The sequence below is a fragment of the Labeo rohita genome, chromosome 24, assembly GCF_022985175.1.
Source record: "Labeo rohita strain BAU-BD-2019 chromosome 24, IGBB_LRoh.1.0, whole genome shotgun sequence".
Lineage (NCBI taxonomy): Eukaryota > Metazoa > Chordata > Actinopteri > Cypriniformes > Cyprinidae > Labeo > Labeo rohita.
This window is the reverse complement of record NC_066892.1, coordinates 13,658,489-13,675,580: the sequence shown is the minus strand read 5'-3', so window position 1 is coordinate 13,675,580 and position 17,092 is coordinate 13,658,489. Positions and strand designations below refer to the sequence as shown.

Sequence of the window (17,092 nt, the reverse complement as noted above, 5' to 3'; positions counted from 1 at the left end):
TACCATTGTGTGACAGCTATCCCATACCCAGTAGTAATTACCAGTTGAACATAATAAACGGCGCAGTGCTCTATTCAGAGCGTTCAGACAATGCAAATTAAAAGCAAATCAATAGAAAATACATTCGGTTCCATCCTCCATGTCGCTGCATATAAACAAACCTCTTATTCTCAGCCACTTAATGCACGTTTTGTACTCAACAGTTCTTTGAAGTGAGCCTCTATTCACAGGGGGCTGTTTAAATGAACATACATACACTTTCTCCCAGCCGCTTTCATCCCGTGTTTCTGGAAGAGAATGCATCGACTTCCGTTCTAAACCAAAATAAAGGCATCGATGGGTTCGGTTATTTATAGAGTGGTTCTCATTCTGAGATTGTAGTTAGCTCTTCATGGTTTTCTGCTTTGGAGGACATTTTACATTCGGCCACGCTTGGGTTGAGAATGAAATCAAACAGAAGAGAGATCGCGCCTCGGCCGTCTCTCTCTTTCTCGTGCGCTCGTGCGTTCTCCAGGTCGGTTTCTTCGGAGGACGCGAGGCGCGGATCGAGTCTATTTTTAGCACACCGCGGTTACTTAACGTTCAGCGCACGTTCTTGAATGCAGCAACAGCAGGACGAGATGAATGAGCTTCGGGATCCAGTCAAGAGGACCGCCTCGTGCTGCCCCTCATCCTCCTCCTCCCTCACAGCCAGTGCAACAGGGGGCTGTCGCTGTGGCCAAGCCAAAACAAGCACAAAAATGCAAAGGCATATATATATCTACAAGATATTTACAGCTGCCTGCCACACAGCATCCGTTTCCGCCCCCTTTTTTTCTTGGAAAGGGTGTGGCAGCTGGTCGGATCGGGATCAGGCAAAGATTGTGTGGCAGTGGTTGTCACGTAACAATTAAGGGAAGACATAAACGGGTGACGCGCACGCCCCTTCTCGTCCCAGGGATTGGGGGAATCTCTGGCTTGTGTAATTCCCTAGGCACATCAGACGTCGCTGGGGGTCCGTGCCCGCTGGGCCACGCTGGCAGGGATGCATCCGCAACATACCAGCCACAGCGCTTTCTGGATCTCTTGATTGCGGAAGGCGTAAATTACAGGGTTGATCACCGAGTTGTAGGTGGCGGGAACCAGGGTGGCGTACGTGTAAAGCGGCGGGTAGGTATAATCGGCTATGAGCGAGTAAACAGTAAACGGCATCCAGCAAGCGGCGAATGTGCCCAGAATGATCGCCAAGGTGGATACGCCTTTCCTCGTCGTGACGTAGTGAGGACTCGCGGCTAAAAAGTGATGCTGGAGGGCAATTTGGTGCGCATGTCGCATGACGATTTTGCAGATCTGCACGTAGAGCTGAAGCATGAGGCCGAAGAGCAGAAGAAAGGAGACGGACAGAACAGCTACGTTGTTTTTTGTTAAGGGCCAAACCACGCTGCAGTTCGCCTCCTGGCCCAAACAGTTCACACCGGTAACCGGCAGCAAACCCAAACACAAGGACACCCCCCATAGAAGCACCAGCATGGTGTATGTGAACGCAGCTGTTCGCTCTGAGTTGTAGGTGAGGGCGTAATACAGCGACAGGTAGCGGTCGATGGTGATAGCTAGCAGACTAAAAACAGATGCTGAGAAGGACGCCACCACCAGGCCTACAGTCAGCAGCTGTGCCGAGTCAGATCGTAACAGGTAAGCGAAAGTAAAGTGCAGGACTAACCCTAAACCGGCCAGTAAGTCAGCTAGAGCTAGGCTGCCGATCAGCAAAAACATCGGGGCGCGCAGTGCTGGGTTCTGCCAGATGACCAAAACCACCAGGGCGTTCTCGCAGGCTATAAGGGTGCCGGATGAGCACAGCACGATGTCCCACGGGTTTACCAACAGCTCGGCGGGCGGCCTCGCCGTCAGGACGACCGCAGGTGGGTATGTTCCTACGGTGATGTTCTCTATGCTCCCCGCGCCGCTGCTGCCCCAGGTGGGTTCTTGAGCCAGCCAGCTGGGAGAAACTGGCACCTCTTCACTCATTCTGCCTCCCGTCTAAAATGGCACACACGAAAAACATAATGAGGTGGATAGCTAGTCTAAAGAAAAAGACAGAACAAAATAATCCACTGCTTTTGTAGTAGTGTGTGTGTTAATGAGAGAGTTCACTTTCTTCTGTAGAACACAAAAGAAGATATTTGAAAGAATGTTGATAACCAATTTTGATTCCCATTGACTCCCATTGTATTTTTTGTCCATATAATGAAAGTCAAAGGGAACTGAAATGTTCTGGTTAACATTCTTTCTATCTTTCTATCTTTTTTATGTTTTACGGAAGAAAGAGTCATACAGGCTTGGAACAGCATAAGAGTGAGTAAATAACTACAGAATAAATGTCTTTGTTTTACATTTTTTTGGGGGGTGGATTATCCCTTTAAATACTAATTTTATAAAACTAGCAGCTTGTGAGTACTGTAAATAAAAATATGTCATTAAATGAATTATGTGATTTTAATACATCAAGATATTTAGGCTATTTGAATATATAAACTATTATATTACTGACATGAATATAATATTTAATCATATTTATGCATACATGTAACAATACAATTCTGTACATAACTGATAAAAATATTTTTTGGAATAAAATATTAAAAAGTCATGGTTCCTGTAGGAATAGCCTATGTTGCTGTGAATCACAATTAAAAAATATGTAATTGATTATGTAATTAAATTATAGAATTTTTAACACATCAACATATATGAGCTATTTAATATTAATAAGTCATGGTTTGTGCCTCTATTCCTGTGATTTACAATTTAAAAAAATATATATGTAAATAAATTAATTAATTAAAATTTTAATACAACAACACATCTGTGCTATTTAAATATTTAAACTTTTATATTATGAATGTAATATATGTAATATTTATATTATGAATGTATATAAATGTAATATTTAATCATATTTATGCACAAATGCAACAAAATAGTTCTACACATAACTGATAAAAAACACCTTTTTGAATAAAATAATAACAAGTCATGGTTTGTGCAGTGAATTCTGGGAATGCTTCTGGGAATGCATCCTGTAAATCAATTGGATTTTTTTAAATTAATTAATTAATTTTAAATTAAATTATGTCATTTTTAATACAGCAACATATCTGGGCTATTAAAATATTTAAACTATTATTTACATAAATATAATAATTAATCATATTTATGCATAAATGCAACAAAACAATTCTATACATAACTGATAAAAACACCTTTTGAATAAAATATTAACAAGTCATGGTTTGTGCAGTGAATTCTGGGAATGCCTCTGTTCCTGTGAATCACAATTTAAAAAAAATATGTAATTATGTAATTCAATTTTCATTTTTAATACATCAACATATCTGAGCTATTTAAATATTTAAACCATTATATTATTTATATAAATATAATATTTAATTATATTTATGCGTAAATGCAACAAAACAATTCTGTACATAACTGATTGCAAAAAAACTTTTTGAATAAAATATTAAGTCATGCTTTGTGCAATGAATTCTGGGAATGCCTCTGTGAATTATAATTAAAAAATAATAATAATTTTTTTTATTTTAAATAATACACAGAAATAAACATTTCAAATACCATGGAAGTACACATTGCCATAAACACACATTTTTCTCAAAGATTATAAAGTAATTAATACTTTTTACTTTTTCAGCATTTTACTGTAGAATTACATGCAATTTTATCTATAAATATAATATTTTTTTACTGTATATGGTAAAAATTAGGATAACCAGTTGACGGGTCTTTACTGTATGATTTTTGCATCCTTTTCCCATTACATTTTTACATGCATGGTACATAATTAAGCATACTAGAAAACATCAGGCAGTTAGAATCATCTATTGTAACAGAAATGATTAGAAAATTAGTCAATAATAATTATCACAAAAGCCATTGTTCACTACAATAATGCATTACTTCTCTTTGAGTCTCATGGTGTTCTTTTGTGCAGAACAAAGAATCAGATTAAAATAAATTAAAGACACATTTACTTGTATTTAGTGGATATAGGAACCTGGTATTATAGAGATAATTTGAATCATTGCATACAGTACAATGGTGGAGAACGAGAAAGGAAGGGAGGGCCCTCATGAGTGCTGATATTAAATAAAGGCGGGTTCCACTGCTTATAAAAGCGCCCCTGCATCAGCATCCTTTCATCTATGAGATATGGACTCTTAAAGCACATCTTCACAGAAAAAGCAGCTGGACGCAAACATTAATTCCTCTCAGTGCTTGTAGCTTTATAATAATGCTTAAGCTCTCGCTCTGTAAAGAAATCATTTATGTGTTGTAAAATGCAAAGCAGACTGATTTCAAATATACCCGGTTCTCATTCACTCCCCATCTGGAGGCTTCCCTACCTTGTCTTTTGGAGGAGAGGCGCCTGTTTAAATGCTTTTGCGGTCTTCTCGTCTTTCCATGGCATTTAATGCCAGCGCTGTTCACAGGTGCAGCGCCGCGCGGACGGACGGAGGAATCGGATGCTGTGATGCCGGACCGGAGAATCGTCACAGCCAGCAGCAATAGCGGCTCTTCGCCGTCTGCACGAGCATCGCCACCGACTGCGGCTGTGCGAGGTGCTGGGAGGGGTGAGCTTTCCATCTCAGAGCAGAAGGTCCCGTCACCTATTTATCTGCTGCTCGGAAACTGAACGACGCGACTGTTTGTTGTAATGAGCATTTTCGTGAGCACAGACAAAAGTACAGTCTCGTATTTTTTATTTATTTATTTTTTTTTTAATTAAAAAAATATTTTAAAGTAATTTGACTAAATTCGTTATCATCAAATGTGCCTTTTTGGTCAGTCCTCAACACCGAGGTTGCAACAGAATCGTGTGGCATTTTGTAACTATTTTACGTTTTGGCGAATTTGTGGCTAATTTTTATGAATTCGTAAAACCTTACTCGTACTTTATTATTATTATTTATTTCATTAAAATACATTATTTATACTACACATACTTTAGGCTATAGTAAATCTATTCATTTATTTATGTATATATATATTTATTTATGATGTGAACTCTTAAATGGCATCTCATTTTGTAACTATTTTGGCGAATTTGCATTTTCTCACTTATTTGTACGTTTTTGTACGATCTTCGCATGGCCCAGTGACAGGTGTATTTAGGGGTGGACCTTGATATAAATAAAATTCATAATAATAGTTGGGGAATTATTTTAAATATTCATCCCTGTTACACTAAAAAATAAAAAACACAATTTGTTGAGTCAGCTTAAAAAAATTTGTTACCCTGCTGCCTTAAAATTTTACGTTCAGTCAACTAAAATAAGTTTAATCAACTTGAAATGTTAAGTTGTACTAAGTAACAACTTAGATATTTGTGTTTGCTAAACTTAACAGATGGGTAAGTAACCCAGCTGCCTTAAAATTTTAAGTTGATTCAACTCAAATATCACTTAGTATAATTTAACATTTCAAGTTGAATAAACCTTTTTTGAGTTGACTGAACTTAAAATTTTAAGGCAGCCAGGTTACAAATTATTTTAACTCAACAAATTGTTTTTTACAGTGTACCATGATTTTGTAAATCATGGCATTTCGTAACTGTTTTGGCAAATTTGTGGCCAGTTCTTATGAATTTGTAAAATCTCATTTGTATGTGTTCGTATGTTTCTTTCACACCCCAGTGACGGTTATATTTCAGGGTGGACCTAGATAAAAATAAATAAATAAATCCATTATATTAGTAGGGGAATGGTTTTAAATAATCAACCCTGTTACCATGATTTTGTAAATCATGGCATTTTGTAACTGTTTTGGCGAATTTGTGGCTAATTCTTATGAATTTGTAAAATGTAATTTGTACGTTTTTGTACGATCTTCTCACACCCCAATAACAGTTATATTTAGGGGTGGACCTAGATAAAATAAATAAATTCATATAAATTCATCAATATTCAACCCTGTTACCATGATGTTGTAAATCATGCCGTTTCGTAACTGTTTTGGCGAATTTGTGGCCAATTCATAAGAATTTGTAAAATCTCATTCATATGTTTTTGTAAGACCTTCTCACGCACAAATGACAGTTATATTTAGCAGTGGACCTAGCTAAAATAAATAACTAAATTCATAATAATAGTAGGGGAATGATGTTAAATATTCAACCCTGTTACAGTGATTTTGTAAATCATGGCATTTCGTAACTGTTTTGATGAATTTGTGGCAAATTCTTATGAACTCAGTGTACCTAAATAAAAATAGATAAATATATAGTAATTACAGATACTAATTTGAAATATTCAGCCCTGTTACTGTGATTTTGTAAATCATGGCATTTTGTAACTGTTTTGGCGAAATTGTTAACAATTCTTATGAATTTGTAAAGTCTCATTTGTACATTTTAGTACAATCTGCTCCTGCTTCAGTGATGGTTATATTTTCAGGTTGGACCTAAAAAAAATAGTAGGGGAATGATTAAAAATATTCAACCCTGTTACTATAATTTTGTAAATCATGGCAACTGCTCATGCTTCAGTGACGGTTATATTTTCGGGGTGGACCTAAAAAAAAATAGGGGAATGATTAAAAATATTCAAACCTGTTACTATAATTTTGTAAATCATGGCATTTCGTAACTGTTTTGGCGAATTTGTGACCAATTCTTTTAAATTCGTAAAGTCTCATTTGTACATTTTAGTACAATCTACTCCTGCTTCAGTGACGGTTATATTTTCGGGTTGGACCTAAAAAAAAATAGTAGGGGAATGATTAAAAATATTCAACCCTGTTACTATAATTTTGTAAATCATGGCATTTCGTAACTCTTTTGAATTCTTATGAATTCATAAAATCTCCTTTGTGCATTTTTGTACGATCTTCTTACGCACCAATAACGGTTATATTTAGGGGTGGACCTAGATAAGATAAATAAATGAATTTGTAATAATAGCAGGGGAATGATTTTGAATATTCAACCCTGTTACAATGATTCTGTAAATCATGGCATTTTGTAACTGTTTGGGCAAATTTGTGGCTAATTGTAACGAATTTGTAAAATCACATTCATACGTTTTTGTACGATATTCTCACGCACCAATAACAGTTATATTTAGGGGTGGACCTAGATAAAAATAAATTAATTAATCAATAATAATAGTACAGGAATTATTTTAAATATTCAACCCTATTACTATGATTTTGTAAATCATGGAAACTGTACAGGCAAATTTGTGGTCAATTCTTATGAATTTGTAAAATCTCGTACGTTCTTCTCACGCCCCATTGACAGTTATATTTAGGGGTGGACCTAGATAAAATAAATAAATAAATTCATAAATATAAATTCATAAACATTCAACCCTGTTACAATGATTTTGTAAATCATGGCATTTCGTATGTTTTTGTTCCTTCTGCTCACGCCCCAATGATGGCTATATTTAGGGGTGGATCTAGATAAAAATGAATAAATAAATTCATAATAATAGTAGGGGAATGATTTTAAATATTCAACCCTGTTACCATGATTTTGTAAATAACTAATTATCAATAATAATTATTATAATAATTAATAAACCATGACATTGAGCAAAAGGCTGGTAATGGCTAAATTACCTGTAAATCTGAACCCTGATACTCTTTTGAAATCATAAAACATGCCAAAACAAGTATTACAATGTTTAGACTCAGCTTGACATGGCAAAATGCAGAACATCAACACTAAACACAGAGCTTAAAAAACACCTTTTCAAAATAGAAAAAGCACCCATTTCAAATGACCCAGAAGGTATTGCAAAGTGTCTGTGTAGGATGAGACCCATTTATCTAGCATCTGACATTCAGACTGCATCTTTCTGGAAAGATGCACATTGTGTTGCTCCCCTGTGAGAGCTATTCTCGGAGCGAGCTATTAACAGCATGCTCATCTGTGTCACCCACTTCCCCCACTATCTTCCCTCTCTCCTCCATCCTCTAACCCCGTGCAGCCTTCATCCCCATGCCTCTTTTTCAGACAGACTCACACCTCCTCATAGACTAAACTGCGTAGTCAGTGATGACGCCTGATAAAATCCTGAAACAAGGCTCCCAGTCTGAAAGCAGGCTCCCAGATGACAGATTTGAGAATTGCTTTTGCACGCTAATAAATATATGTAACCTTTCATGCAAATTTAAAAGGATTCAACTGAGTTAGAAAATGAACTTAATCATTGCCAAACAACACAGAGCTGGAATGAGAAGAAAGCAATCGGTGAAAAAGGAATGATGCTCTGCAATTCTCAATCTTGCAGTAATCTTGACCAGCCACTGAGGGGCCACAGTGACCAAGAATGAGTCATCAGCATGGAGAAAAAAAACAAACAAAAAAAAACAGTTTGGCTGTATGAAAAAGGCATCCAATCAAATCGCAGTAGGCTGGTAATAGCTGGTATTTACATGCTTGCATGCATACATCCTATCTTGGTGTATACACTTTTATTTCTTTTTCTTTAAAACAGAAAATGATAATTTCACAACAGGCCATCTCAAGCAAACCCTCACATTAACCTTCCGACATCTACAAAACTGTATCAAAAGTGCACCATAGTGTTATACATCTTTTCTGGATCTATCCTCTTTTTTTGGCTATATCAGTAATATTATTATAATTCTCATAATATTTATACAAATATCACTCTGTACAAGGTAGAAATACATAACCCGCAATGCCCCGCAGCCAGAGCGTTTAGACCCTCCCCGCCATTATAATAAACACACCCGCTTTCCCCATGCACAAGTCTTCAGCCTCCTCACAGCCACAGGAATTGAAAGGTCGCAGCATGAAAGTTGAATGCGAATCCCGGTCGTATCATACAGTCTGTTACATGAAACACATTCTCTCCACAGTAAAGGACTGAACACGAGTGATGAAACGCTCCCACAACGTAAATACAACTGACGAACAACGTTCAAAAGGCCTTGCGACTGCATCGCGTCCAACGTTACTGCTGCGTGGAGACCGGCGAGGGTGGGCTTGGACGGGTGGGGTGGGGTGTGTGTGAGGCGCCGCTGCAATAAGAACCTGCGCAGGTGGGATGCAGCAGGGTTCTGCGTACAGGCACGCCTGCCGCACAGGTGTCCGAAAGGGGACGCCGCTCTGGCCTTTCTCAGTCTCTGGACTGGTAAAACAGGATGTACCCGGACTCTGAGTTCTTGGAAATTTCAGAGGTTAATCCGTAGAACTCCTCAATCGCCTGGGCGTCAATTTTCTACAGGGAGAAACCGAAGACTTGTTAGCAAATGCAGAAAGACTGTTCTGCAATCATCAGGATTCCCATACTGTTGGAATAATGACTTTTCAATGACAATTTTAAAGATACATAACTACAAAAATATTTATTCTCTATAAAAACTTGTGAAAAATGTGAAAAAAATGTATTAAAAAAAAAAATTAGATTGCACTCCAGTCTTATGAAGTAAATATAGATTTAGCTCTAAACTAAGCATAACTAGAAAAATCTATATTTACTATAATAAAGTCCATTTAATTTTACTTGACCAAAATTTGTGTTGTTAATTATTTATTTATTAATTCTTTAAAAAACTATATCAATGGATCAGTGGATCAAAAAAGTTAATCAAAGTTGTCCTAAGACAAGAACGGGTATTGTTTTGGTTTTAGGACAACTTTGACAAAAGGTTTTGATCCACTTTAAATGTTGACTACTGTATGCATGTACTAATATATATATATATATATATATATATATATATATATATATATATATATATATATATGCAAAAGGATGAAATCTTAAAAAAAAAAAAAATCAATTATATACACTGACCAAAATTATAAACGCAACACTTTTGTTTTTGCCCCCATTTTTCATGAGCTGAAATCCATCCACCTCACAGGTGTGGCATATTAAGATGCTGATTAGAAAGCATGATTATTGCACAGGTGTGCGTTAGGCTGGCCACAATAAAAGGCCACTCTAAAATGTGCAGTTTTACTATATTTGGGGGGGTCCGGGGAGTCCGAAAACCAGTCAGTATCTGGTGTGGCCACCATTTGCCTCACGCAGTGCAACACTTCTCCTTCACATAGAGTTTAACAGGTTGTTGACTGTGGCCTGTGGAATGTTGGTCCACTCCTCTTCAATGGCTGTGTGAAGTTACACGCTGTCGTATACACCGATCCAGAGCATCCCAAACATGCTCAATGGGTGACATGTCCAGTGAGTATGCTGGCCATGCTAGAACGTTTGTTTTCAGCTTCCAGAAATTGTGTACAGATCCTGGCACCATGGGGCCGTGCATTATCATGCTGCAACATGAGGTGATGGTTGTGGATGAATGGCACAACAATGGGCCTCAGGATCTCGTTACAGTATCTCTGTGCATTCAAAATGCCATCTATAAAATGCACCTGTGTTCGTTGTCCATAACATACGCCTGCCCATACCATAACCCCACTCCCCCACCATGGGCCACTCGATCCACAATGTTGACATCAGCAAACCGCTCACCCACACGACGCCATACACGCTGTCTGCCATCTGCCCTGTACAGTGAAAACCGGGATTCATCCATGAAGAGAACACCTCTCCAAAGTGCCAGACGCTATCGAATGTGAGCATTTGCCCACTCAAATCGGTTACGACGACGAACTGCAGTCAGGGCGAGACCCCGATGAGGACAACGAGCATGCAGATGAGCTTCGCTGAGACGGTTTGTGCAGAAATTCTTTGGTTATGCAATCCAATTGTTGCAGCAGCTGTCCGGGTGGCTGGTCTCAGACGGTTTTGGAGGTGAAGATGCTGGATGTGGAGGTCCTGGGCTGGTGTGGTTACACGTGGTCTGTGGTTGTGAGGCCGGTTGGATATCCTACCAAATTCTCTGAAATGCCTTTGGAGACGGCTTATGGTAGAGAAATGAACATTCAGTTCACGGGCAAAAGCTCTGGTGGACATTCCTGCAGTAAGAATGCCAATTGCATGCCCTCAAAACTTGACATCTGTGGCATTGTGATAAAACTGCACATTTTAGAGTGGCCTTATATTGTGGCCAGACTAAGGCACACCTGTGCAATAATCATGATGTCTAATCAGCATCTTGATATGCCACACCTGTGATGGATTATCTCGGCAAAGGAGAAGTGCTCACTAACACAGATTTAGACAGATTTGTGAACACTCTTTAAGAGAAATAGGCCTTTTGTGTACATAGAAAAAGTCTTAGATCTTTGAGTCCAGCTCATGAAAAATGGGGGCAAAAACAAAAGTGTTGTGTTTATAATCTTGGTCAGCGTACATAAGCTATTCATACATAATTTATATTTTTTAAGATTCCATATTTTTACATGTATTATATTACACCTGAACATACACATATACATATATACACACACACACACACATATATATATATATATTAAATTACAAAAATGTTATTGTTTATTTATTTATTTATTATTTTATTAATTTAATTAATTAATATTTTCAGATTTTCCATGATTTTGGGAACCCTGAATCTTGCAAGTTTCTATCACAGTAAATAACGGATGGCAGCTTACCTCTACGATGTCGTCATCAAACAGTAGCCAGAAATCATGACTCTTTACAATTGCAATGTAGTGTCCTCGGTTTGGACCGCTATAAAAGCACACACACACACACATTAAATAAGCTACAAATCAAGGAAGCAGATCAGTACAGTTCTCTTTTTGTGCAAGGACAGATTTCAAAAAGCTTGCATGAGGAGATTCTGTTCACACAAGCAAGTATTGTGAAATCAGACAATGGAGGAGGAAGAAAAACATGTATAAAGGTTTGAAAGTCTATTCTGGCTTCCTGGATTCCATTAAAACTGGTATCGACTCACCTGCCACAATGCACCACCACAGCGACCAGGTCGTAAAGCCTCTCGGGATTGGTGGCATCGCCAGAGGTGTTAAAGAGGCGGAGCTCCAGGGGGAAGACCACGCGGTAGCTTAGCTTAGTGTAGCGCTGCAGCTGCTCCATGTATTTAAATCTCTTCAAGTGCAAGGCGAGGATCATGGGAAGTTTCTTAACCCGCATTCTAGAGTCAAACACATATACATACATATATAAGCATATACTGTACATATATGTTAAAAAAAAAACAGGAAAAAGCTGACAGAAATGAATTCTCACCGTTTGTGTGCCTCTTGTTTACTTCTGCATTCCTCACAGTAATATTTATACTCACTGCACAAAGTCTCTGTATTACTGAAACCTCTATAAGGGGCCAGAAAGAAAAAAATATGGTTTATTGAAATGAACACATATCCATGTTTCAGTTGGTTGTAAGTGTGAGTGTGCTTTCAGACCTGAGACAGTGTGTGATTGAAGTGTTCTGCTCCACGTCCACTGACAAATCCAAGAAATCCTCATCTTTACTGCTTATCTGTGAGAGAGCAAAGTCCAAAGACACACCTCAGATAAAAGCACAGCCAATCACTATCAAGATAACATCTTATTGGACTAAAGGGTTTCCAGTTCAGTTACATGAGTTGCTATTACCGTCTCGCAGGTGAGGCATCGCGTCTCATTGGTCAACGTGCCCTGGAAGATCTCATGAACCCAGGTGGAGGAGGGCGGGGTGCTGTTATTGTTCTGTGAATCGAGTGTGCCATTGGCCAATTTGCCATTCTGCTTGTCTTGCTTCCGCTCTTCTTGTAGCAGGTCTGCTATAGTGTTCAGCAGGTAGTTGAGAAACTCATGTGCATCTTGCTGCATGTAGTTATCAAACAGTTCTGTGGGTGACAGGGAGAAAGAATGTTGTGTAAAATATCACAAGGAATCATGCCATAATGAATTCAATGTGTTTTTCCGGCCAATAAAAACACTTAATTTAATCAAATCTAATCAAGCCAGTAATGTCATAATTATGAGTGACATGATTGTTGAATGTGCGTGTCAACAACAAAGATGGCGGAAAACTAATAAAAAATATTTTATTAACAAATTAGTAAATGTTGAACTTCAACTGAGACTAATACATGCTTCAGAAGTTTATGTTAACTAAAATAGTTAACTAATTGTTACAGATGGAACCTTATTGCAAAGTGTTACCAATAAAATCAACAGATATAACATTTGATTTTATTAACATATTAGTAAATCTTTAAATTAACGTTAACTAAGATTAATAAATGCTTTAGAAGTAGTTTTCATTGTTAGTTTGTTAACTAACATAGTTAAGTAATGGTTACAAACGGAACCTTATTGCAAAGTGTTACTAATAAACTGAACAGATACAACTTTTGATTTTATAAACGTATTAGTAAATGCTGAAATTAACATTAACTAAGATTAATAAATGCTTTAGTAGTTTTTCATTGTTAGATCATGTTAACTAACATAGTTAACTAATGGTTACAAACAGAACCTTATTGCAAAGTGTTACCAATAAAATGAACAGATACAACTTTTGATTCTATAAACATTAGTAAATGCTGAAATTAACGTTAACTAAGATTAATAAATGCTTTAGTAGTTTTCATTGTTAGTGCATGTTAACTAATGTAGTTAACTAACGGTTACAAATGGAATCTTACTGCAAAGTGTTACCAATAAAATGAACAGATACAACTTCTGATTTTAATGTATTAGTAAATGCTGAAATTACCATTAACAAAGATTAATAAATGCTTTAGAAGTAGTTTTCATTGTTAGTTTATGTTAACCAACGTAGTTAACTAATGGTTAAACAAGGCACCTTATTGCTGTTACCAATAAAATAAACAGATACAACTTTTGATTTTATTAACCTATAAGTAAAGGCTGAAATAAACATTAACTAAGATTAGTAAGTGCTTTAGAAGTAGTTTTCATTGTTAGTTCATGTTAACCAATGTAGTTAACGAATGGTTACAAACGGAACCTTATTGCAAAGTGCTACCAGTAAAATGAACAGATATAACTTTTGATTTTATGAACATATTAGTAAATGCTGAAATTAACGTTAACTAAGATCAATAAATGCTTTAGTAGTTTTCATTGTTAGTTCATGTTAACTAACATAGTTAACTAATGGTTACAAACGGAACCTTATTGCAAAGTGATACAATTTTATTTAACCTGAGCTGACATGAACTAACAAAGAACTGTTGCATTTTTACTAAGGTTAACTATGGTTAAAAAATACTTTAACAATTGCTTGACTGTATTGAATTCCTCACTGTTAGTTAATTCAATTTCCTGCATTAACTACCGGGAGTGTATTGTAGTGTTAGCAGTTTTATATATATGACAAAGCTTATAGTTAACTAATTTGAAATTAACTTGAGCTAATGACTCATCATTCATGGTTTGCTTTATGCAAATTAATTCATTATTTGTATACGCACTGAGTAAATGTGATGCAACTGTACTGGTACAGCAGAAAAAATAATCGATTTTTGCTATTGTTCATTATTTAGTTATTTTGTTTCCTTCAGTGTACTGGAAGAACAATTTCTTGTTCTTGCACCTCTTCAGTTTCTGACCTATATTCAGAGTGAAACTGAGAATTCAACTGAATTCAAATACACTCTCTTCCTGCTCGTGTTCCTTACCATTTTCTTTCCGTAGTCTCGTAATGAACTTCTTCGGGGGTATCACGCCAACTTTCCTCTTCTGGTTGGCTATACTGTGGAACAGGTCGGCCAGGCAGGTGAGCAGGTTCTCTTTCCGGCGTGGCTGGCTCCTGTACGCGAGGATCTTCTCCCGGAACGGCCGGCAGAAGTACAGAGCCTGGAGCACAGAGTTACAGTAGCAGGTGTTTCCAAACTGTGGAACGAAACACACAGAAAACACACACACTCATTCCAGAGCATAACTTTTAAAAAATCTGGCTGGAGGAGACAATGACAGACAGCAGGGAACGTCTATGCTTACGTTGACCAATCCGAAGTAATGCTCGTTGACAGGGAACTGCTCCGAGCCGATCTCTTTCTCCAAAGCGGAGGCATTGGCGCCCTGAAACAGAACAGGTGAACAGGCATTTAGAGCTGCATACAATTAGATAGAAAGTCCCAAGAAATGACCATGGCGAACAGTTTCTACCATGTACATTGTTGTTATTGTTACTACAATAAGACTGTTAAGTTGATATTCGCCACCACTTTTCAGTAATTATAACATTTTTAGAAGGAGATGTTATTTTTAACAAATGTGGTTTTGTAGTAGTAGCTATAATTGTAGCAACTTACGACACTGTGGCGGAAACTATGGTTAACCATGGTAAATTTGAAAAGACGTCTGGAAGATCCAAGACACATTTCATAAGATTACAACAACCACAGATTGAAAATAAGTGTTTTAATAACGCAACATCACAAAAACACGTAAATGTGAAGCTAAAAACAACCTGAAATAAAAAAAACATACAGGATGTTTGATGAGGTAATACCACATTAGCACTCATTAGCATGTCACTGCCGCCACTATAACATTTAAAACCGCCAAATGCAACGTAAAAATGTCATTTACAATCAAAATGCAAATAAAGCAGATAATATATGGAGGAACACACTGGGAACGAGATGCAGAGAGGGGATGGGACCATGAAATCACGATGTGACCGCACTGGCAACAGCTTAGCACTGAAGCACAGGTACACCGAACGCATTTTACATCATCATGATGCTCACGTTTGCCATACCTCACACAATGCTTGTCTGAATGCTTGTACGCATTTATTACACACAAATAACAATCGGAGATTATTTAGATGTCACTGTCTCGCGTTTATTAAGCACATCTCGCGATCATAACCCGTGCTGAATGACACTTCAGCTCAGCAGTTAGCAGATCTCTGCTTTGCTGCCTTCAGCAAATCCTATAAGGACGGGCGAATTTAAACGCCTAGCGTTGTGTTGTGAAGACAGTACGGTCGTGTCGTCTATCTACCAAATAACACTAATTATTTAGGCCCAAGGCAAAATTCATAGCAAGCACACAGACGGATAAAGACAGCTCGAAACTGCAGCAGAGGAAAACTGGCAACCCAAGGAGTCCGATTCACTGAACTAATGCAGCACGCGACCCTTTACAATATCACGCGTGTACTGACGACAAATTATCCATGATTGAAGTGATATTTACTCACCATGGTACAAAAAGAGGCAAATTTGGAAACTGTCATTAGGATTTCCATTCGCCCAGCGCCATCTTCCACCCAATCACCGCGCGGAGGCGAAGAGGAGTCCCCGTGAGGACAGACTGCGTCCCTGCCACAGGGAGTTCCGCGGGGTCTTAGTGCCCCGCCGCCTGATGGATTACATTCAAATTATTTAAATATAGCCAAGGTGCTAGTACACACAGAAGGAAAAAATGACATAAAAAGAAAACCATAAAATTAAGTAATACCTGTCAGTACATTGAATAAAATAATAAGTGCAATATACAATCTTCAGGAAGACATTACGAAACATTAGCACTACATTGTAGTACAAATTATTAGTAAACTAGTTTAATTTAAGATTCAGTATTTAAGTCAGGATTAATTTGATACCTTCTTCATTTAAAAAAATAAATTAAGAGTTTACATGAACGTGGTTAAAGTTTTTTTTAAATGTAAATCTATTAGTGCTGTCAAACGATTAATCGCATCCAAAATAAAAGTTTTTGTTTTTGTGTGTGTGTGCTGTGTATATTTATTATGTGTATATATAAATACACATGCGTGTATACATTTAAGAAAAATGTGTTGTTTATATATTAAATATATTTATATATAATATCAATTATATGACTATAAATATATACATGTATATATATACATGTATATATATGTATATATATACATGTGTATATATATGTATATATATATATATTTTCAAAATTTATACATGCATACATAAAAAATATACACAGTACACACAGATATGTTAACAAAAACTTTTATTTTGGATGCGATTAATCGCAATTAATCGTTTGAAAGCACTAAAATCTACACTTAAAGAGGTTGTGGACTGGTGTGATGTTCAAAAAATATGTGCCAGGATTTGATTTAAATGTATTACATTTGTAATAAAAACAAATTACGTAAGACTTTTGATGAACATAACCCGGTTCTAAATTCTTAATGAATTTAGAAAATA

General features: G+C 36.9%; 2 protein-coding genes across 2 annotated transcripts; both read right to left on the bottom strand.

Moving 5' to 3' along the window:
- Positions 1-733: 733 nt before the first annotated feature.
- gpr12 (G protein-coupled receptor 12) lies at positions 734-4,607 on the bottom strand. The gene is made up of 2 exons (XM_051098552.1): positions 4,401-4,607; positions 734-2,016 (listed from the first exon to the last, which is right to left on the bottom strand). Exon 2 carries the CDS (start codon positions 2,002-2,004, stop codon positions 979-981), a length of 1,026 nt encoding a protein of 341 aa, XP_050954509.1. The 5' UTR covers positions 2,005-2,016; positions 4,401-4,607; the 3' UTR covers positions 734-978.
- A 3,849-nt stretch (positions 4,608-8,456) lies between these two features.
- usp12a (ubiquitin specific peptidase 12a) lies at positions 8,457-16,204 on the bottom strand. Its single transcript, XM_051098551.1, has 9 exons — positions 16,099-16,204; positions 14,886-14,966; positions 14,564-14,777; positions 12,528-12,760; positions 12,335-12,411; positions 12,159-12,242; positions 11,866-12,063; positions 11,558-11,636; positions 8,457-9,248 (listed from the first exon to the last, which is right to left on the bottom strand). The coding sequence occupies exons 1-9, from the start codon at positions 16,144-16,146 to the stop codon at positions 9,147-9,149; spliced, it is 1,116 nt and encodes a 371-aa protein (XP_050954508.1). The 5' UTR covers positions 16,147-16,204; the 3' UTR covers positions 8,457-9,146.
- Positions 16,205-17,092: the final 888 nt, after the last annotated feature.